The sequence below is a fragment of the Chiroxiphia lanceolata genome, chromosome 5 (assembly GCF_009829145.1).
Source record: "Chiroxiphia lanceolata isolate bChiLan1 chromosome 5, bChiLan1.pri, whole genome shotgun sequence".
In the NCBI taxonomy this organism is placed as follows: domain Eukaryota; kingdom Metazoa; phylum Chordata; class Aves; order Passeriformes; family Pipridae; genus Chiroxiphia; species Chiroxiphia lanceolata.
In genome coordinates this window covers 61,426,399-61,448,014 of record NC_045641.1, presented here as the reverse complement: position 1 = coordinate 61,448,014, position 21,616 = coordinate 61,426,399, and the positions used below count along the sequence as shown (strand labels likewise).

General features: G+C 40.3%; 1 protein-coding gene across 1 annotated transcript in view; it reads left to right on the top strand.

Moving 5' to 3' along the window:
* The window catches only part of KDM5A (lysine demethylase 5A), a 49,760-nt gene extending 29,274 nt beyond the window's left edge, over positions 1-20,486 (top strand). Inside the window, exons 19-28 of the mRNA XM_032687494.1 lie at positions 2,739-3,094; positions 3,626-3,764; positions 4,655-4,834; positions 6,275-6,436; positions 7,460-8,011; positions 8,796-8,939; positions 12,213-12,372; positions 12,890-13,110; positions 15,232-15,642; positions 17,816-20,486. Coding sequence (XP_032543385.1) covers positions 2,739-3,094; positions 3,626-3,764; positions 4,655-4,834; positions 6,275-6,436; positions 7,460-8,011; positions 8,796-8,939; positions 12,213-12,372; positions 12,890-13,110; positions 15,232-15,642; positions 17,816-18,028 — 2,538 coding nt within the window. The 3' untranslated portion in view covers positions 18,029-20,486. The remainder of the gene's footprint in view (positions 1-2,738; positions 3,095-3,625; positions 3,765-4,654; positions 4,835-6,274; positions 6,437-7,459; positions 8,012-8,795; positions 8,940-12,212; positions 12,373-12,889; positions 13,111-15,231; positions 15,643-17,815) is intronic.
* Positions 20,487-21,616: the final 1,130 nt, after the last annotated feature.

Here is a 21,616-nt window from a genome sequence, read left to right as displayed (position 1 = left end):
ATTCCACCTGGCCTCCATTGCATTCTGGAAGAATACCTATGCTCTTGTGCAGCAGTCTGACATGGGGTGGGGTGTTGCACATGGTGATCAGCATTTGGGCAAATCAACAGAGCCCTTTACATGACTGTGTGTGCACTTTTTAGGGTACCTGTTGCAGTTGGCATTGCCAGATGTGGTGGTCTCACTGCGGATAAAAGACCCCCCTCACCTGTCACTGGTCCAGATGGCCCAGTTTTAGCTCTCTGAACCAGTTACTCTTATTCCAGCATCATTAATGCTGTCTGTAGAGGTGAAACTTTTGGCTAAGTCCTACCTTTTGTTTGTTTTTGTAGAAATCTACGAAGGTTACATTGGTGTGCTTTTTTAGGGGAGAGGGAAAGCAGTGCCACACTGTCAGTTATTCTGTAAATACTCCTCAGCCTTGCTTTCCAGGTTACAGCCCTCTTAATCTGTATGCATGGCCTGCATTTCTTACCCTTCATATATATCTTTGTGCCTGTCTGTGAATGAATCTAGAGTAATAAGCAATCCAGATCATACTGATTCCCCTGGCATTTATCATTCTGGCAGTCTGCATCATAGCAAGTGTTTTCAGCAGCAATCTTAATTTGTTTCTCTGTCACTGATGATGAAATGCTGAATAGTGTTTCACCTACTAACCAAGTTCTAGAAAACTCCTTCAAGAAGCAGCCTTCATAAAGATTTTTTGCCTTGAGAAATGCTTCTTGAGATGTATGTTAACCACTTGTTAACCTGCATGTTCTGTTGATACTGTTTTAAGTGTTGTGTATTACTAGATCGAGGGCCTAAAATTCTAAACATGACCATATGTGCAACTACTACTACATAACCAAACAGTTTAAAGACAAATTAGTTTTGTTTGAGATGGCCTCTTCTCCATAAGTGTTTGCTAATGTTTGTTATGTCCTTCATTCATTAATTTCATATTAACTTTTTCATGGTAGTTCAGTGTTTGATAAGAGAGACTTTATATTGGACTTCCTTCTTGATTTTATGACACTGGCATGTATTTGCTGAAAACAGATTCCTTCAGAAAACTACAGGGCTCCAGGATGCAGTTTAGCCAGGCCTGTTGATGCTAATCAACATCTTTGTCATTCAGAGGTGTTCTTTAATGAGTTTCCCAGCAGCTGGTAGAGAGTAGGAAGTGTATTCTCATCCTAATAGGATAGGATGGTTTTACTACCCTTCTTTCCACATAAACCTCAAAAATATTTATTTATACTAATATTTATTAATGAAATGTTATCGTCATGTATTAATAGACCTGTAAAATTGTTCTCAAAGGGCTTTTTTGTTTGTAATGTGTTTAAAACCTGCTTCTAATTAAAACTTAATTCATAGATGACAGAGCAGCAGGTGTACAATAAACTCTTAACAGTTTTAATTTGTATTTTTGTCTAAATACTTTTTCCCAAGTAGCCTTTCTTCCCCCAAACCCCAGCATTAGGAAACTGGTTCTAGTTCAAGTACTCTGCCTGTGCACGTGCATGTTCTCAAAGCTTCAACATCATCACTAGCCAATAAATAAATATTATCATTTTACTGGTTACAAACTGTAGTCTCTTAGTTTATGAATGAAGTCACATAATGATCACTTATGCCTAAGCACTCACTAGCTTTCAGCATGGCATTTGAAGTCAATTATCCATCATAATGAATAGCAAAATAATTGTTATGTTGGATGATGAGTATTTTCTAACACAAAAGGCATTGTAATTATTAAACTGTAATAATTTACTGTTGTCACTATGCAGCATTCAGCGTATGTTCCCTAAATTAAAATCTTTATAATGTGGGTCTTGTTCTTTCTTATAAATGCTTTCTGGTTCCAGGCAGTCATGAGAAGAATCATCACCAAGAAAGGGCAGGAAGCTAAGGGTTAGGAAATGCAGGTTTTGCTCCTAATAGTGCCATCGACTTGCTGTCAGAAATACCTGTCTTTTTTTAAGAGACTTGGGAGTGAATCAATTGAATATACTGGTTGAATGTCCTTGAATGAATCTCCTGCAGAGATTCTTTCCTGTCTGCTGGCTTTGGTTTTTTTCATTGCAGTGCCAAAACATGAGGATGAGGACAACTGCAGCAGTGCAGTTGGCTTTCTGTGAAATTGTCTCCTTTAATAGGAGGGCTTTGTGTTTTCATTTCTTTCCTTTGTGCAATAAACCCCTGATGCTTTTAAGTGGTGGGCCTGGTTTAGGAAATAATGAAAATATAATCATTGTTACTTCAGTGATCTTTTGGAATTTATGTTCTCTTACATCTCTGGCTTGTTATTTCTCCTCAGCATGTCTTGTTTTGCTGTGTATTGCCATCATTACTGTAGTGCCCCAACACTGTATTGAAATGATGGTCTGTTTGCAGAAGTCCCCTTTCTTCCCACTATTTTAAAATTATGTTGACTGGGCAGTGCTAAATATTCTGTTTTGTTGGGATCTGTAGTCATTTGCAGTCATACTATTTTTGGTGTAGAGTTCGATGCAGCTAATATGCCTCGGGTAGGAAACATTAGGCCATCAAATAAGTTAGATGGTCTGTTACTTAATATGTGTCAGACTTGATGGCTTGTGACAGCTATCTGGCATGATCTGTAGAAGCTCTGACTGATGATGTGATGATCACAAACAAATTCACAGCTGACTGATCCCTCAGTCAGATTTCCCTTTTGATTCTGTGGGCGTTTTTCCCTAATTGATTTGTACTCTGTGTTACTTCAGAATCTGCTTGATGATGTGGAAGAATTTCATGAGCGTGCTCAAGAAGCTATGATGGATGAGATCCCAGACTCTTCCAAGCTGCAGGAGTTAATAGACATGGGCTCTGGCCTTTATGTAGAACTTCCTGAGCTGCCAAGGCTGAAGCAAGAACTGCAGCAGGCACGGTGGCTGGATGAGGTGAGGTCCACCCTCTTGGATCCCCAGAGAGTCACCCTGGATGTGATGAAGAAGCTGATTGATTCAGGTGTGGGCTTGGCACCACACCATGCTGTAGAGAAAGCCATGGCTGAGCTGCAGGAGCTGCTCACAGTCTCAGAGAGGTGGGAGGAGAAGGCCAAGGTCTGCCTGCAGGCCAGGTGAGTGTTCCTTTGCAAGCTGTTCTTACAGGTCACACACTTCCGTGTTTCTCATCCTCTTTTGAGGAGCGTGGTGAAGAGTCGGGTCTTTGCAGCTGTAGGGCCTTTGTTCTTTTGGGGTGTTTTTTTTACCTCCCAGCAGTTGGATTGCTCAAGAGTGGGATTTGAGGTTGTTGATGAATTGCAGAAGTGTTGATTCCCTATGATATTGCACAGTGGCCAGAGGCTGTGAGTGTTGCTGCTGTCTTTGCTATTCATCCCCCTCAACAAAGAACCCTGAGTATGCTACCCAGGACAGCTTTCTTGATGTTAGGGAGCTGTGATGCTGTGCCCTTTTGAACTTGACTGTGTAAAGTCCATCAGCTTTCTCCCCTCCTGTTCTTTGGTAGGTGGTAGCACCCTCCAAGCATAGAGCCATGGTGTCCTACACTGCAGTGTAGTGATGAAGTTGCATCACCAGCCTGTCAGATTTATAGGTGTAGTTAACTGGCATTTTGAGAGAAGGCTGGAACTGGGTTTTTCTTACTCTAGACCACGCCAAAGTATGATGGCTCTGGAGGGCATCGTGAATGAAGCAAAGAACATCCCTGCTTACCTGCCCAATGTGCTGGCACTGAAAGAAGCCCTGCAGCGGGCTAGAGACTGGACAGCCAAAGTGGAGGCCATTCAGGTAGGGGTTTCAGCAGGGACTGGAATCTTCTGCTTGCATATATTTAGACATGTCCTTTATTCCTAGCACCTCTGCCCACAAAGGTGACCTGAAGGAAAGCTTTGCTATAGCTGTTAAATGTATAGCTGGTGTGCTTGAATTTAATTTTCTTTTTGTGCTCTTGTTTCCCCCTTGGCTATCCCAAATTTCTGTTTCCCTTCCTTTTATGCATTTTAGGGGGATGTAAAAGCTGGCAAATTCATTGTGGTGTGGTATTTGGTATCGAAACTGTTTGGCATACTGTCGGTGGAAATATTTAGCTGCAGCAGAAGACGCTCTGCTCACAGGTCTTCAGTTTTGAATCTGGCTATGGAAATGCATTTTATCTGTGTTTTCTCCCCAAAATGGTGTCAGGTTTAATGGCACTGGTGGCTAGAATTTTCTGTCTGAAATAGATGAATTAGGTCAGTAGCCTTCCTCTCTATTAGTCTACCCACAGAACTTGATCCAGACATCTGTGATGTTTCTAGGTGTTTATCTCTGGACTACAACTGTTAGTCTTCTATCGGATGTTTGTTGGAAATTGAACTGATAATCCCAATGGATTTCACATCAGCCCATGTACAACTCACACGTAATAGCTCACTGTTAAGCAGACAGCATTTAAGACAATGGTATAGAAATGGAGTGTTGTCTTATTCCCTAAGCCAGCTGGCTGTGACTGTTGAAATAAAAGCTGTATAAGATGGATTTGTAAAATAACAGTAGGATTGAAATGTTGCCCTCCTTTCCTTTAACATGGAACTCTATTTTAGTCAGTGACAAAATAGCATATGGCTTGCAAGTAAGCTGGCAACTGATGTATATATAATGGTGGAACCGTTGGCTTAGAAAAATTTCTTTCATCCCAGAATGGGAGCAACTATGCCTACCTGGAGCAACTGGAGAGCTTGTCTGCCAAAGGCCGCCCAATACCGGTGCGTCTGGATGCCCTGCCACAGCTGGAGTCTCAGGTAGCTGCAGCACGTGCCTGGAGAGAGCGCACAGGAAGGACCTTCCTGAAGAAGAACTCGAGCTACAGTCTGTTACAGGTGAGCAGCACTTCTGTCAGCCTTCAGAAACTCACCTCGATGGCCCTCAGTGGTCCAGAGCTGCTTCAGCTACAGTGGATTACAGCTCCTTTTCAGAAGAAAATAGGATTTCAGCTGTTCTCAGGGGAAAAGAATGAAAAGGGTGAAGAGAAAGAGAAAGGCAAAACGTTCTGTTTGGTTAGTCTTGGTTTATGTGTGGACAACCTCATCTGTTACTTTTGAAGACAGAGGGAAAGCAAAGGGTTTCTTTTTGTGTCATTGTAGAAGTGTAGGCCTGAAACAGACACAGACACTGTCTCGAATTGATGAATGTTTTAACTTGCCTTCCTGCTTAAATGCTAAGAAAATAGATTCCATATTTTATAAACTGTTTAACTATAAGAAAAATTAAGTCAGCTACTGTTTATTTCACTTCAATGAATCCAATCACTGTCTTTCTTTTAATGAAAATCAATCATGTGTTCGAAGATCTATCATATCTACTTGAGAGGCTTCCCTTTTCTAGGGAAAATAATTCAAGTTTGGTCAACTGCTGTATTTTTCATTCTCTTATATTGTTGTTAATTCTGTGCAGTTTGTCTTCACTTTTAGGGAGATGTCCAAAACCAGACAGCATCCTCTCTCTCTGACTTCCTGAGTGCCACATGAAGCAATAATTACATCTTGTATCTCAAAGGGGATACTGATGTTTAATGTTCCCAGTAGGATCTGTCCCTATTGCCACAACATCACACTGATTTCTGTTTGCTTTGTCGTACACTCTAGATACAATATTTTTTCTCTATATTCTTCTGCCTAACTAGTTATTTAATATATTCTGGTTTTCCATTTTCCTAAATGTAGCAATTTGAACTTTCCTATGTTGAATTTAATTGCTAGAGTTCATATTTAAGTATGCATTTCAACTAGTCAAGATAACTTAAAATTTTATTCTTGTCCTTAAAAGTGCTCTCGTAATACTGATATTAAAAGGCTTATAGCATATTTTTAGTTTTCTTTCAGCCACCAAATTGCTGATGTAAATATGAAATAATGACAGATTTTTAAGACTTGTCATTAATAAAGGCCTTTGAAGCAAATGTTAAACTACTGATATCTAACTGCATACAGTATTTTGGTTAGCTGTTTTTATGGTAGCTTAATCATGAAAACATAGTGGCTTTCAATTTGACCTGCCACGTTATGGTGGTACTGATTGCATTCAAATTTCATAAGTATGAAATACTTTTATCCTTTTCTGTTAATTCTCTTGTAGCATTAATTGACAGATATCAAAGGTGTTAGATTGCTGAGTATTTCTTGCTCTCTGGTGACATTGTTGTAATTCCTCTATTAGATGTTCTCATATGGTGTCCCTGATACCACAAGGTTATAGATTAGAACTTTTTTCTGTTCTTGGCATCCTTGGCTCTGACAGTATAAGTTTTCTTGGCGTTACAGGTTCTGAGCCCTCGCACTGATATTGGTGTTTACGGGAGCAGTAAGAATAGGCGGAAGAGGGCAAAGGAGTTGATGGAGAAGGAAAAGGAAAAAGATCTTGACTTGGAATCCCTGAGTGAACTGGAGGATGGGCTGGAGGAGGCCAGGGACACTGCAGCTGTGGTAAGGAGCAATGAAAGGTGGTATCTCCTGATACATTATCTCTAATCTGTGTAGAAATCTTATGGAAGAACTGATAAATGAATCTCAGTGAAACAGGTCTCTCATAATATGATGTTTGACACAAGAATATGGTTCAGCTTTAGTTGCAGTGAAAGTAGGGGGGTTCAGAGTGTGAGTGGTGGTATTTAGTATGAGTTGGGCTGTGTGTAACTCTTAAATGCTCTTGGCTTAATATCTGTGGCTGCTCATCTAATATTAACATTGACTGAAATCACGTTGCAGTAATGTGCAGTGAGGTGCAGCTCTACCTTAACCAGTACCAAGACATATTTGGTTAGGTCAACTTTGAGGGCAGCCTGTAAATGCTTGGTCGTGGACACTGGGCTGGAGGGAGTGTTTTGTTTGATTCCTCCTTTTTAGGAGGATATTCATGCAGCTTATCAGATGAATTTGCTGTCATCTGGCTGCCCTTTCTCTGGGAACAAAGAAAATATATGCAGGCTCATTAATATGGCTTATACACAATCTGTTTTACAGTATGCTTTGTTATAGTTACTTGAATGGAAACACTGAGCAAATGCAAGTTACTTCAGAAGATATATGGTCACTCAGATGCTTCTGGTGCTGAGTCAACATTGAAACAACGCTCAGCTGCATTGTCTCAGTAGGCAAATAGATGGAACAGATTCTGACTTCTTCCCTGGAGTCAAAACCTGTTCTTCTGGTGGTCTTTTGACAGATATAATTATAAACTTCAGAAACTCTGTACATATTGAGAAGGTTATCTTAAGTTTACATAGTATCTCTGTCAGAAGGACTCAGGGAGTAATGAGTAATTGAGGAGGAGGTATCTTAGCTAAAGTTTTAATTAGATCACACAACTCCTAAGATTTGGGCTAGTTTAAATAGGAAGATATCTTGATATGTTTGGGTTTGTTTTTTTTTCTTTTCCTGCGTTGCTAATAAAATGAAATCTCTATTAGCTGTGAATGTCACGACCTGCTTTTTGTCCTTTTTGGGTAGGTGGCTGTATTCAAGGATCGGGAACAGAAGGAGATTGAAGCCATGCATGCTCTCAGGGCAGCAAACCTGGCCAAGATGACTATGGTGGACCGAATTGAAGAAGTCAAATTCTGTATCTGCCGCAAAACAGCGAGTGGATTCATGCTGCAGTGCGAGCTGTGCAAAGACTGGTTCCATAGCGGCTGCGTGCCCCTTCCCAAAACAAGTTCTCAGAAGAAGGGCTCTAGCTGGCAGGCCAAAGAAGTGAAGTTCCTGTGTCCCCTCTGCATGCGTTCCCGAAGGCCGCGGCTGGAGACGATCCTGTCCCTGCTGGTGTCCCTGCAGAAGCTGCCGGTGCGGCTGCCGGAGGGGGAGGCCCTGCAGTGCCTGACGGAACGGGCCATGAGCTGGCAGGACCGAGCGCGGCAGGCGCTGGCCACTGACGAGTTGTCCTCTGCTCTGGCCAAGCTTTCTGTGCTCAGCCAGAGAATGGTGGAGCAGGCAGCACGGGAGAAAACAGAGAAAATCATCAGTGCAGAGCTACAGAAAGCAGCAGCTAACCCTGACCTGCAGGTAGGGATGTGGGGGTATCTTGCTCTTCACTGTACCTATCCTAATTCAGTGTGTCGAAATGCCTTGTCTGTCTTGGAGAAGCTTGGGGAGAGAGAGGAGAGTTAAAAGCTGGGGATTAGATGTGTTGAAACTACTTAGTTTGGAGCTCCTCAGGCTCTGGCTGCTTCTGTCAGCTACATGCTGCTGCAGGAACAGCTCTGTGGCTTTGTGTTCACTGTCAGTAGCAACTGCTGAAGGTGCCTGTAAGAAACATCACATCAGTCATAACAGCTGGGTATGGGCATGGAGCTGCGTAAAGCAGTTGCTACCTTGGTGTCTGAATTCCATTTCCCTCTTGACAGAATCCAAGGTCTCAGTATTTATAATTTCTGATGGATTATCATTCCTAGGCATTTAGTGTCTCGTTAGTAAGTTCCAGTGAGGCCTGTAGGAAGGCATTGGTGCTTTCACAGCTGACCTCTTCATCTTGAGACTGGGGTCACGTGATGCTGTGGTGAAGAAGTTTGTACAACTACAAGCTGTAATTTGGTAGCACTGAACAGCAGTATCTAGATCTTTCTAGTTCCTATTGTTCAAAAACATGGAATCAAAATCTAATGGAAGCTCTGCCTTAGGTATCTCCCTATTTTTCTTCACATCTTGCTGTAACTAGTCTTTTCTGTGACTGTCCAGGTAGTTGCCCTCAGGCCAAAAGAAGCACTTCTTTGTCAGTAACTCTGTAGCTTTTCTGCAGATTTTTCTGGAAATTTTATTGTTTCATTCCCATATTTCATGTTTCTTTTAGGGACACCTGACTAGTTTTCAGCAGTCAGCCTTTAACAGAGTGATAGGGAGTGTGTCCTCATCCCCACGGCAGACTTTGGATTATGATGATGAAGAGACAGACTCTGATGAAGACATCAGGGAGACGTATGGCTATGACATAAAGGTAAGTGTGGTTTATCTGCGAGGAATTAATCCAGAACACCTGTCTTCTATTAATTCATTTATTTCAGAGTGTATTTTGTATCTTAAGCTATTTATGTATATTCTGCTCTGGCTCTTGTAGCAGAAGAAGTACTTCTTGATTTTTATCTGAATGTTTCAGTTCTGAGGGAAGTTTTTAATGTTTTTATTCAAAATTTCCAGACCTGTGTAAATTTCAAAAGGCGCTTTTTAGTGCTAAGGAAAAAGATAAACTTACAAAGATATTTGTGTTTATAATACCGTGGAGGATGAACATTATCTTTATGCCTCATTCAAAGATATCATGAGTCATAAAAGTGTCTGTATGGAGAGCTCTTCAAAAGTTTTTGCTACAGCAAAAAAATTAGTCTTTGAAACCTGCATGCTATGTAAGAAGTTTCCTGATGTCAGAGCTTCTTTCATGTTTTCCTACTTTTCTCTTCATTCAACCCTCATATAAAAGAGGTACATGTGTTCCATTTTGGACATGTGGAAATATTCGGTAGTGGATGTCTGGATCGTGTTGTAAAATTAGTGTCTGGATTCAGTTCAGAAATTGTATTTGCAGTTAAATTTTTCAAGTATTTTAACTAGAGGAGAACTTCCATGAGAAAAGGCAATTGTGGAGATAACCAAGTGTTTTCCATGTGTTGAAATGTCCTTTTGATAAATGTAGAGACAAAAGCAATGCCACTGGTTCTTCTTGAGCAGTGTTTTCTTTTTAGCGATAGCATAATTTCTACCTTAAAAGATGCTGTCTTAAGAGACAATGTGGTCATGTAAATTCTTCTAAGGCAGATATTCTGGTTTATAAAGACCTGGACAGCACATTCTCCAGGTATAATTTGCTGCAATCTCCTGTTTTTAGTGTTTTATTTCTCTGCAGCTTTGTGCATATACTCAGATTTTTCTTATAGTCCCATGTGAAATGCCAACAAGAGTACATTGCAGTTGGGTGCTACAGCTTTTAATTAAATTCGTTGTATATACAAAAATAATTTCCAAAATGTTCTTTACATCAGGAGTCATAATAAGGCATTTCTGAAAGATGTGGTATTTTCTGAGGCTGTGATAAAGCATATGTCAAGAAAGATGGCATATGCTTGTCAGGATCTGAGGGTTTTGCAGGAGCATCATTTCATTTGTTTAGTGATTCTGTTGTCATCATTTAAAAATCTGTTACTTAACCCTTTTGATTTGGATGTCCATCACTATATATAATCATAGAAACCTAAAAATAAAAAACCGTTGAAGCAAAGCTGCTAGGGACCAGAAATGTCTTTTGTTAGGTCAACTAACATGTTGGGAATAGAAAACAAATTTTCAGGCAACCAAATTCTTTAGGTTTAAACTAGGAGAAGCAAAGTTCAAAAGAAATAGCAAACTTGTTCAGAAATGAATTACATTTAGACTTTTGGCTTTTAAGGGTTGAGTTTTTTCATAATGCATAAACATTTTCCAGTGTGTTTAAGAAAAATGCAGATCATGATGCATTGTGTATGAATTTGCTCTTAACTTCTTGTGGAAGTAATCCCTGTATCCCCAAGGGTCCTGTATTTCGAAACCCACATTCTCTGGCTTCTCAAGTGCACAGTTGTTATGGAAATACATGTGAAAAAGGCCTGTTTGATCATAGTGTGTCTTCTAATTAAATCATTGTTCTTGCCAATAAATACTTCATTATGAGTGCGATAGCTAGATTTGTTTTAAGATTTGTTTCAGTCAGGATAATTCACTGTGAATTTTCTTCGCCTGTTATTTTCATTTTTTTTTGTCTCATATTTTTCTCATTTCTTTGCACTTGTGTTGCCTATGGCCACTAAGTGGTGATTTTTTAAAAAATCAATTTACATATTAGTCCTGAACTTTCTTTAATGTAGTATAATGAGATACTCATAACAAGATACTGTACGAGATATAAACTTTATGGTGTAGGGAGAAATATCTTCTTTCTGAGTATATTTATTCTACCTTTTCATCTGGGCGATTTAAATTTGAATTTCCCACTTGTAGTTTTGTACAGAAATCATTAGTGTGCACTTCACTTCCTTTTAAACGTGTAACTGAAAGCCAGAGAGAGAGATTGCCATTCTTAAACTCCCTTTTTATGTCATGAAATGACAGTGTCTGGGTGGTACAATTTCCTGAGTTGGCCATTTTGGGACCCACACAACTAATCTCCAGGTAAATATTGTCAATAACTGCTCTGTAGCCTTTCTCTTTTTTTTAAGCCAGCTTCTTGTTTTTAATGTTTTCTGAAAGATTCCATTCGTACATGGCGTGCTAAGTATGTTAAACCTGTTGTCCAGTTCCATCACACACGTGATGAAACAGCTGGATTCTGGAAAGTGCTGTGAAAATAAATGGTTGGTTGAGGACATTGTCCCAGCTGATTTCACCTCCAGGGGCGAGTAAGAAGAGGGATAAATTAGTACTAGGGAGCATCAGGGAATCTACTCAGGTGGGCTTGTGCTTCTCTGGTTTCTCTGCCTAATGTAATGCAGAGTCAAACAAAGCTGCTCCCACTGCCAAGAGATTCCTAATGTCTCTTGTCCTAATGCGTCCAGCTGCACCTGAAGGCGTATGTCCCACTTCAGTGTGATGTATCTAAACAGTCAAACATCCATCTTGCCCAATACCTTGAATGTGTTCAGTATCTTACACAACTCATTTTGCTGAGCACAAGCCAAGTTCTCTGTTCGAGGAAATATTCACAACAGTCTTAGCTATTACAGCCCTCTTCTTTCAGTGTTTGGTCCTGTCTTAAAATGATTCAAGACTGACATAAAAGTCCTAATCCTTGGAAAACACTGGATTTTGATATTTGTGGCTGTGCTGGACCTCACCTGTAAGATCTTTTTACAGTCACTCAGCACACCCCTGCTTTACTACAGATGCCTGTCTTTGTGGTTTTGCAGTCAATTTTTTCAAGCAAAATAATAAATTATGTAGGCTAAGAGTAAGCATCCTTTGGTTATGTTGACTTCTGAAGACCATACTTGAGGGCTGCTGAGTGAGGAAACTTGTCAAGTGTTTCTCTTGCAGTAACTATAAATCTACTGACCTATCTCCATAGTTTCTGTATTCCTGCATTATTTAAGTAGGGATATAATTTGTAGCTTTTGCACGTGGCCTTGGTGTCTCTGGTGGGGTGTTTGAGTCGGGTTTTAGGAACAGCTCAGTTTTAGTAGAATTTCCTTTGAAGTAGGTATTTTCTGGATCCAGATGTTGCATGTTTTCTGTGGGTCTCTTTCAGGACAATGCCAGTGTAAAATCTTCCAGCAGCTTGGAGCCTAATTTGTTTTGTGATGAGGAAATCCCTATTAAATCAGAGGAAGTGGTGACACACATGTGGACTGCTCCCTCCTTCTGTGCCGAACACGCGTATTCGTCTGCTTCTAAAAGCTGCTCTCAAGGTATTCCCTTTTGTGCACGTTGAGATAAAATTAAATAGATAACTGGGATGAGCAGTCAGTAAGGAGGGGAACTGCTCTGTTACCCCTGCTAGTTGTACAGTACATGTCTGTAAGAAGGTACAGTAGAGTTATATTGCAGTTAGTTTCCTGATGACTCATTTATAGACCTGTGTCAATGCATTTTGCTTGGGATTGTCTCCCTCTTTACAGTGTTGTAAAAAGTATGTAATTTCTTTTGGTTTTCATCTCTTATCTTTATATGACTTTGCCAAGGGGAGGTTTAGATTGGCTTTTAGGAAAAATTTCTGCACTGGAAGGGTGGTCAGACATTGGAACAGGCTGCCCAGGGAAATGGTGCGATCACCATCCCTGGAAGCGTTCAAAAAACATGTGGATGTGGCACTTGGGGACATGGTTTAGTGCTGGGCTTGGCAGTGCCAGGTTAACAGTTGGACTCAGTGGTCTTAGAGGTCTTTTCCAGCCTTAATGATTCTATGACCTGCCTCCTGTCTGAAAGGTTCTAGCACTCCAAGGAAGCAGCCTCGGAAGAGTCCACTGGTACCTCGCAGTTTGGAGCCCCCTGTATTGGAGCTGTCACCCGGAGCAAAAGCTCAGCTGGAAGATCTAATGATGGTGGGAGATCTACTGGAGGTATCGCTGGATGAAACTCAGCACATCTGGCGGATTTTACAGGCGACTCACCCACCCTCTGAGGAGAGGTTTCTTCACGTCATGGAGGTATGGAACTTGAAGAAATACTCTGATGTGCAACAAAAATCCCACCACATTACGTTGGTGGGGTTTTTTTAATATAGTCTTGAGTAGTTGAGTGCTTAGTTGCTTGACATATTTGGATTTCAACTGGGGGGAGTAGTAGGTTCCAGAAAATTACAGAACAAGAGACCCAGAATTTCAGGTCTTGTTCACTCATGCCGTAGCACTGTCCTCCACAATTAACCATATTTAGAACAGTTTTCTCAAGCAGTTCCATATGCAAACCTTATTTTAGAAAATATGGGGTTAGGAAAGGAAACACTGTTCTTGATTATGCTCGGAAACAGAACTAATCTGCAAAAGAGTTACAAAAAAACATTTAGAAAGATAGAAAGTCTACACATAGCTTATATAACTTGATACTTAAATGTTACTGAACTTTGTTACTGTGGAAAGAACATTTATTTTTTAGTAAAAAGTGGTTTGGTCGTGCAGGTAATAAGATTCCTGTTCTTCCTCAGAATAGCATAGACATAGAAATTTTTTTATTAATATATTTTGAAGCTGTCCTGATTGCTTTGCTCAGCTGATAGTGAATCAGATGGGTTTATCTGCTGATTCTGAGGTCGAGTCAAAATCACTTGGCCATGTTTGTACAGTGGGCAAGGGGTGTGTGTTGGAAGAGGTCAACACTTGTGTTGAAGAACTCGACTGGAACCCATTCTTTATCATCTGTCAGCTGCAGTTAGGGGTTAGTTTGACCATGTGTGGCTATGGAGTATGTGATTGCTTTTTGGGTTATGCACAGGAAGCACATAGAAGATGGCTCTTTCTTGATTTCTTGGTGGTGTACAGTAATACAAGATGGAAGGTTGCATGCTGTGAAGGTTAGATGAGCACATTAATTGGTGTCTCATTTTCTAAATGCTTTCCATATACAATGGGTGAGTTAAAAGTGTTACCAAACTGCCATCAGTTAGGGCAGTAGTATAAAACTGACCCTGCCTCCCAAGTACTGCTTTACCACTTGTCAACCTGAGTACTTCCTAAGCTTAATGTTCTTTTAATATAATAGTTTTGGCATGGAGTTGATTGAAGAACAGTTTGAACGCCAGTAAATAACAATTTATAAATAGTATTCCAGACTCTTATATTAATAGTTAAGCAAAGCTTTTTTTCAGGGGAGTGGGATAAGGGGTGTGGGATGTGTATGTCTTATGACATTTTCTGGTTAACCCTTATGAATACTTGTTTGACCAGAACTACTCATTTTGAATTGAATGTTTTCCATGTCTGTTTACATACAAAATAAGTAGACTTTTGTAGAATAATCTTGAGAGGATTTGGTTTTGGGTGGAGTAGCTATATTGAGTAATGTACAGTAAACAGAGTGTCTTTACTCACCTGTAGTATGTTCTTAATCTATTAATAATTACTTAAGTGTATAGCTGGATTAACTGAAATTGAGTCAATCCTGTTTGTGCAGAGGAGCTATACATGTGAATGTTTCAGATATAAATAGGACTTGTCACTTGAATGCTACCTGCAGGGACAGAGTTTGCCAGTTTTAAACCTCACTTCTGATCTGAATCTGTTATTTAAGAGCTGTCGATGACGCCAGGATATTTACAATGTCTGCCAGTTTGGAAGCTTTTCAAATAACTGATGTTACTTTTTTCTCTTGCTTGAGTTGGTGATCCATTTTAAGAATTCACCAATTACGCTATGTTCATCTCCAAAATAGCAGTTGCTTTCTCTCAAAAGTAATTACAGGCAAGACTGACCTTGGATGAAAAATAAGCAAGAGCATCTAACAAATTATTAATCTTCTCAACTTCTATTAAAAAACAATGTGAGAAGGGAGTTGTAATTGCTTATTTTGCCTCCTTACCCTTGCTGATGCTTTACTTTTTCCACGGGGTATTTTTGATTGATTGTACTTTGACACAGTTGATAACACTGAATTTTTTCAGATATGGTGAAAATAAAGTTAAGTGCCTTTTGCTTAGAATTTGTAACGATGTTGTTGAGTAGGTTTCTTCATACTATGTCAGCGTAATGGTAGAGGTAAGTACGTCTCTCAGACATCAGGTTTGCAGGAAATTTGCATTTGAATAAAAATCTCTCTTCACTCTTTCCATGAAGGATGACAGCATGGATGAAAAACCGCTGAAAATGAGAGGGAGAGACTCTTCTGAGAGGAAGCGGAAACGAAAACTGGAGAGAGCAGAGCAATTCTTTGGAGATATGAAGCAAAAATCTAAAGAGCTGAAAAAACTGGAAAAACCTAAGAAGAAGAAGCTAAAACTCACCATGGATAAGACAAAGGAGCTGAACAAGCTGGCGAAGAAACTGGCTAAGGAGGAGGAGCGGAAGAAGAAGCGAGAGAAGGCAGTTGTTGCCAAGGTAGAACTAGTAAAGGAGAGCACAGAGAAAAAAAGAGAGAAGAAGATTCTAGATATTCCTTCTAAGTACGACTGGTCAGGAGCAGAAGAGTCGGATGACGAGAATGCCGTGTGTGCTGCACAGAACTGCCAAAGGCCCTGCAAGGACAAAGTGAGTTTTCCCTTAGTTCTGTCACAGGCAATTCCATGCAAAGTCAAACCCCCTCTGTGCCATTTAATGTTTAGGTTGAACAGCATGAGAAACCGAGGTGGTGTGATTAGAAATGAGAGAGGATGGGGAGTAGTACTTGGGTAGGTACACAGGTGTAGATGTAGCAGATTAAACTGTAGATCTTCCTTCCTCTCTTAGGTACTTTAAAACAGGAAAAGATGGAAAATCAGAATCTGGGTAAAGGTCTTGGTCAGGAAGTTTAACTTCTTCAAGCTGGGTTATTTGTTGTTGACTAGGTGCAACATGCATTGGCTGATTCAAAGGATTAATTCTTTGACTCAGATAGAAATGTTCCTGTGTTTCTGAGCAGGAGTGGGATGTGCGATGTTCCTAAATGAAGTAAATTTTCTGTATTTCTTGCATACGGTCTGTGAACAGTGATGCTGCAGACTGAGTGATCTACCAACTTCAGTGCTTCATTTTTCTTGTTGGAGATGAATAATCAGTGATTTTAGACCTGATTGGATTATTACAAAAGAAACTTGATCTGCTTGTCTCTGTGCTACTGCCTATCCTAATTGTCAGCTTTTAACACTGACTAATTGATGATCAAAAAAAGTTTTTTTAAAATGTTTTTTTCTGCTTTCTAGAAAGTAGAAAAAACACACCCCAAATAACTGTGGGATTGAGACTATACTGCACTGACTTGCACAAGAGAGAGTAGGAGTAAGTGCAAATAGAAAGAACTTATTTCTTGTTGTGCAGAACTGAAACATTGAGTTCAAGTCTTCATTGGAACAGTCAAAAAGACCAGTTAAAAGACCAGTTTTGAAGTCTTAAACTTGAATCAAAGTTAGAAATTACACTCAGTCACTCAAAATATGATAGTCTTTTTATTCTTTTTACTTCACAGGTGATATTTACCTCATATTAGTACATTTTTATGGAAATAGAGATTTTAAGCGGGAGGAGGGTGCCCTTAAGCTCCTATTATAAATAAGGTTGTACTGAATTTGTCAAACTTCCATGAATGAAACTGAGTAAAATTCCTGATTGTATAATCAAAGTTTTTAATGGAATGACTGGTCTCACCATAAGGTTTGATGTACTTTAGTACATTTGGCAAGTGAACACCATACATACGTACTCGTATGACAAGTGAAACATGGCAGGTACAGAAATGTAAGGACTGAAGCTGCAGCTGTTGGTGGCCATTACTAGTCACTTTGAAAATATGTTCAGGAGTAGTTAGCTACAAACTGAAGTAAAAATCTTGAGATGATAATGTTTCTTCATTTTGATAGGTTGGCACTAGTGCTGTTTTCCTAATATGTTATCACGTTCCTCTGTAAGGTGAAAGTGGAACTACAGCAGTAACAATTTTTATAGCTGTACCAATGCATGCCATTAGAATGGAGAATCTGTGTTTCTTATCCTGCAGATCACAGTTTCCACCCAGTGGCTCAAATTAACATGGACTTTTATTCAGGGAATTGCAGAAATCAAATAATGAATCTTTTTTCCTTCCTAAGTTTTAATTTACTTTTTTCTGGTTTTCCCAATTGTTCTATAGCAAGTTCAACTCAAAGTCTGAAATATTCTAGGTTAGATGTTATGATGTTTAGGACTTAGAGTTGTGTGTGCATTTTTTTGCATTTGGTGGCCAGCTGTATACCCAATATCTAGCTGGTAGAAAAGTATTAAAGCTATTGATGTCACATGGCTATTCCCCCCCCCCCAAAACCATCAAGTCGTTTTGTTTTCTGTAATTTTTAGGCTTCAAAAGCTGCCATTTGATAATGCATCTAAGGGGATGTATATAATTTAGAATGTGTATTTGTAGACTTTCATCTATGTTGAAGTAATGTCTCTGAGTGTCCTCTTGTTTTAAATGTGTTCTAGCACACCTGCTTTCATTTGAGGAGAGCTGAGTCATCTTCTTCAATAGCAGTAGTGTATATTTGTATTGTTGTGGTCTAAGGATGCAAGAGGTTTGTTGGAAGAGAGTTATTTTTGGTTAAACTGAAGCAGTTATTAAAACAAGCTCTGTAGGGCATTAATTTGTACCCAGAAGCTGTTGTGTGCTAGGCACCTCAGCTGGGTTTAATGGAAGGTGTTTTCTTCATGTAAACTGTGCCTGTCCTTCCTTGTAATGTGCTGTGCTCTCTTGCAGGTGGACTGGGTGCAGTGTGATGGTGGCTGCGATGAGTGGTTCCATCAAGTCTGTGTCGGTGTCTCTCCCGAAATGGCTGAGAATGAGGATTACATCTGTATAAACTGTGCAAAGAAACCCCTGCAGGGACCCAGCAGCCCTGCTCACGCACCACCTCCCCCCTTCTTGTTGAGCTACAAACTACCAATGGAAGATCTTAAGGAGACAAGTTAGCAACTACTCGATGCCCAGGACTTGTTGGGAAATGGACCACTGAAACCCTACAGGAAGAGAGGGTTTGAAGCTAATGTAGCCACTGAGCTTCACTTCCAAGGATGTACAGACCTGCAGCAGAGTTGGTCCGTTCCTTACAGCTGGCTTCCTTCATACAATGGGAATGTCAAGGCACAGTGGTACCGACTCATCTATGCAGACACCGCCTGAATTAGGAGCTCCAGCCAGTGTTTTCTGACTTGAGTGTTTCCATCTTTGAGCGTGGCTGTTGCTCTTAGAGACTGAGCAAACTCGAGGCTGTTAGATTAGACACTTCAGGGTGTTAGAAGTACATGTTGGCAGTGGAGCTGGCCTGGAATTGGTGGGCACAGGCTGGAGCTTTTGGGCCTATCAGATTATCCTAAGGAGGTGACTTCAGAAGTTATCTTTTGCCTCTCCATGCCAGCCCAGAGCATTGAGTAATGTATTGGGAGAGTTAAATTGCCTCCATATCCAGGCAGCTAACACTACACTAAAAGGATGGGAGCAAGTGGATGAATTTCTTTTCATTTCTCTTTTGTAGCTAAAGGGCAGAGGAGCTCATAATCTCAGAAATCAGCAAAGGTTGTGTTTACCAAAAAAGAAACCCAACTCTACTCCACTAGGCAAAACTTTTTCCTCGGTGGGAAACAGCCGATCTTCCTGTCCTGAGGAGGGCCAGAAAACATTGATAATGTCTAGCTAGGCCAGAACTTGGGAAGAGCAGAGTGCTTCCCTTTCCATGGGGATGCCCTCTCCTTTTCTAGGCTTTGCTTAGAGTTCTGCACTCCTGCACATTAAAGTTGTCTCGCGCAGGATGGAGCTGGCGAGGAGGTACAGCACCCAGGGCACCAGCTGCTGAGATCTGTACCCAGGGATGGGAAGGAAAGAAGACAGCCCACTTACCTCAGAGGGCTTGAGCACATGTGCTTCTGTGAAAAGTTTCACTCACAACTATTTCCAGTATCACCAGGCTACGGGCATGGCCTCCTGTGATACCACAAGCAGTCTGCAGATACTGTTCACAGTGCAAATCCCCCTCCCTGCTGGCTTTGCTGGATGTGCACCAGTGTGCAATCAGCAACAGTTCTTGTTTGAAGTCGCCCCTGGCTTTGCCAGAGGACCAGAGGGGCTTGGGGTCATCCTGGGTGACAGTTGTTTTAGTAAATCCATTTTTAAAGAAGGACTTGTTTTTACTTTTTTCTAAATGTCTCAGACTACTGACTTGTTCTATAAATAGATTATTTTTCTTTGATTTTTTTATACTTACCACTGTTAACCAGCAGCACAGACAGAGGTTCACAAAGCAAAAACCTGCCCGTGGGCTTGGGTTTTTTTACTCCATTCCTTCCTTGTAGTACAAGGAATTAGCAGTTACCTTCCCCATTCTAGCTTGACCAGCTGCCTGTGTTTAAATAGGTAAATACATTTCATGTGCTACCTTTGTGTTTGGGTTTGTTCCTATTAGTGGGGCATCTGGGCCTTAACAAGTCCAGTGGATGCTGGCTTTGTGTATGTGAATGTCTGAAGTCAGCCACTGAGCTGTCTCCCCCCTCCACTCGCTCCCTATTGTGTTTCCATTCTTCTGCAGTTCTAGGAGTGTTGTAAGTAGTGTCCAGTCTTACTAGGAGCTGGATTGGGATTTAAAGAAATATTGACAAAAACAAAAGTGTGCTGTCTTGACTATTCTATGTCCCTTCTCTTGTTCTCTAATATTTGGAAGTTTATTTATCTGGCAGAATTATCCATCCAAAAAAAAACAAACTACTCAGCTCAGGTAGATGGAGCTTTATTGCTTTCTTTTCTTTGTGCCTGCTACCTGAGAAGAGGAAGATGTGCAAAAGAAAAATAAGATGGAGGGCAGAAAATATGGGGTCTTGGGGGCTTTAAGTGCAAATTGGGCACAGACTTTTAATTCCCGCTCCTTAAAGACTAAAATGGTGTTAAAAGCAAAAGCGAGCTCTGGTTAAGCATGTGGCTGAACGGGCACTCTAGCAAACTTAAGAGTATTATTTGTTTACTTATTTATGAAGGAGTCTATGCTATAGCTAGACATACCCTCTTTTTGCCTCCAGTTAAATTTTTTTCTTCTCAATGTACACTTAGTTTTGGTAAACTGGTTTAAACAGTTGTTACTTTCCTTCAAGCTTTAACTGATGGTACTACATAAATGTTTCCCTATATGGAGTGGATAGACTATCTGTCACAGATGTTTAATCGTTCCAGAAGTAGACTAGTACAAGATTTCTTAAGGAATCCCAGTGTTCTGTATTCTTTCCTGACTCCTAGAATCCGTGACACAACAGGGAAAATATGGTTAGCATATCCTGTTAGCCACTGAGCATATCCTCTTAACCATTCCTGCATTCTCTGTCGCGATGAAGTCGTTGTTATGTGTAATCACCATCAACTGGAAAAGAGATCTTTGAGTAAATCTGCATTGCATGTTCCTGTTTCTCTGCGTAGAAGGTGTGGTGGAGAATGTTAACAGTAGCACTGGTTACAAGGGGATGGAAACAAACAGCTGTATGATGCAACAGTCCTCATTCTGCTTGTAACAAGCACAGAAAGGAGTAAACAACAGAAAGAAATGTGCAAATCATGTGCAAAAGTCACATTTTTAGTAGCTGTTTTTCGTATAGCCTTTTCATAGAGCCTCTATTTCACTGTTGGAAGGAGGTTGCCACACTTTTTCTTGTTACAGGTGTCTCGTCTGATTTTGGATAAGGTGTTCATAAACTGAAGACCATTATTAGCTTCACATCTTATTGTTTTAAGCTTGTTTTTTAAGAGCGTAATTCCTATCAAAGGATTGCTGATAGTATGAACTTATGAATAAATGTTAACTTTTGGAAAAATCTGTAGATATGTAGTTAGTGGTTGAAAAACCTAAAGCTACAGCTGTGGTATTGTCTCCAGATCTTAGGGGTTTGAATTTTTATAAAAACATATGTAAAGAAGCAACCCGAACTTGAGCTAAGGTAATAATATTCTTACAGGTCTACTACTGCTGTAGAAAAAAATCTCTCACGCTTTGGGGACAAAATCTCAGTATATAAAAAACATTAGCTCGTGTGTATATAGAAAAGCACGTCTTAATGCCTACAAAGGCTACTAGCCACTGTTTATGTTGGTTTTTTCCATGTGTCTGACACATAAGGTCAAAGAAATCACCTGAGCTGTTGTGAGGGGCTGAAAATGGCCAGGACCTGAGTGGTGTGTCTTATACAAACTGTGTGGTTTCAAGCTTTCTTTGTAAAACCCAGAGCCTGGAATTTGGCAGCTTTGCTTGCAGAGAGAGAAATGTCACTCCTGACCTTTGGTACCGTTGCTTTTAGGATTTATTGGTTTGACAGATCATCTGTAGCTGAATGCTTGTGCAGCCTGGACTATTTGATAATGAGAGCTTAAGGTAATATTGATGATATTATGGAAATTATCTTGAGGGATTGGAATACAGTCACACAGCACAAGATAACAGACAGTTGTCTGTTACATTAGCCACACTGTGAAGCTTGCATTGATCTTTTCAGTTTTTAGAACCATAGAGTAAATTTAGGTTGGAGGGTA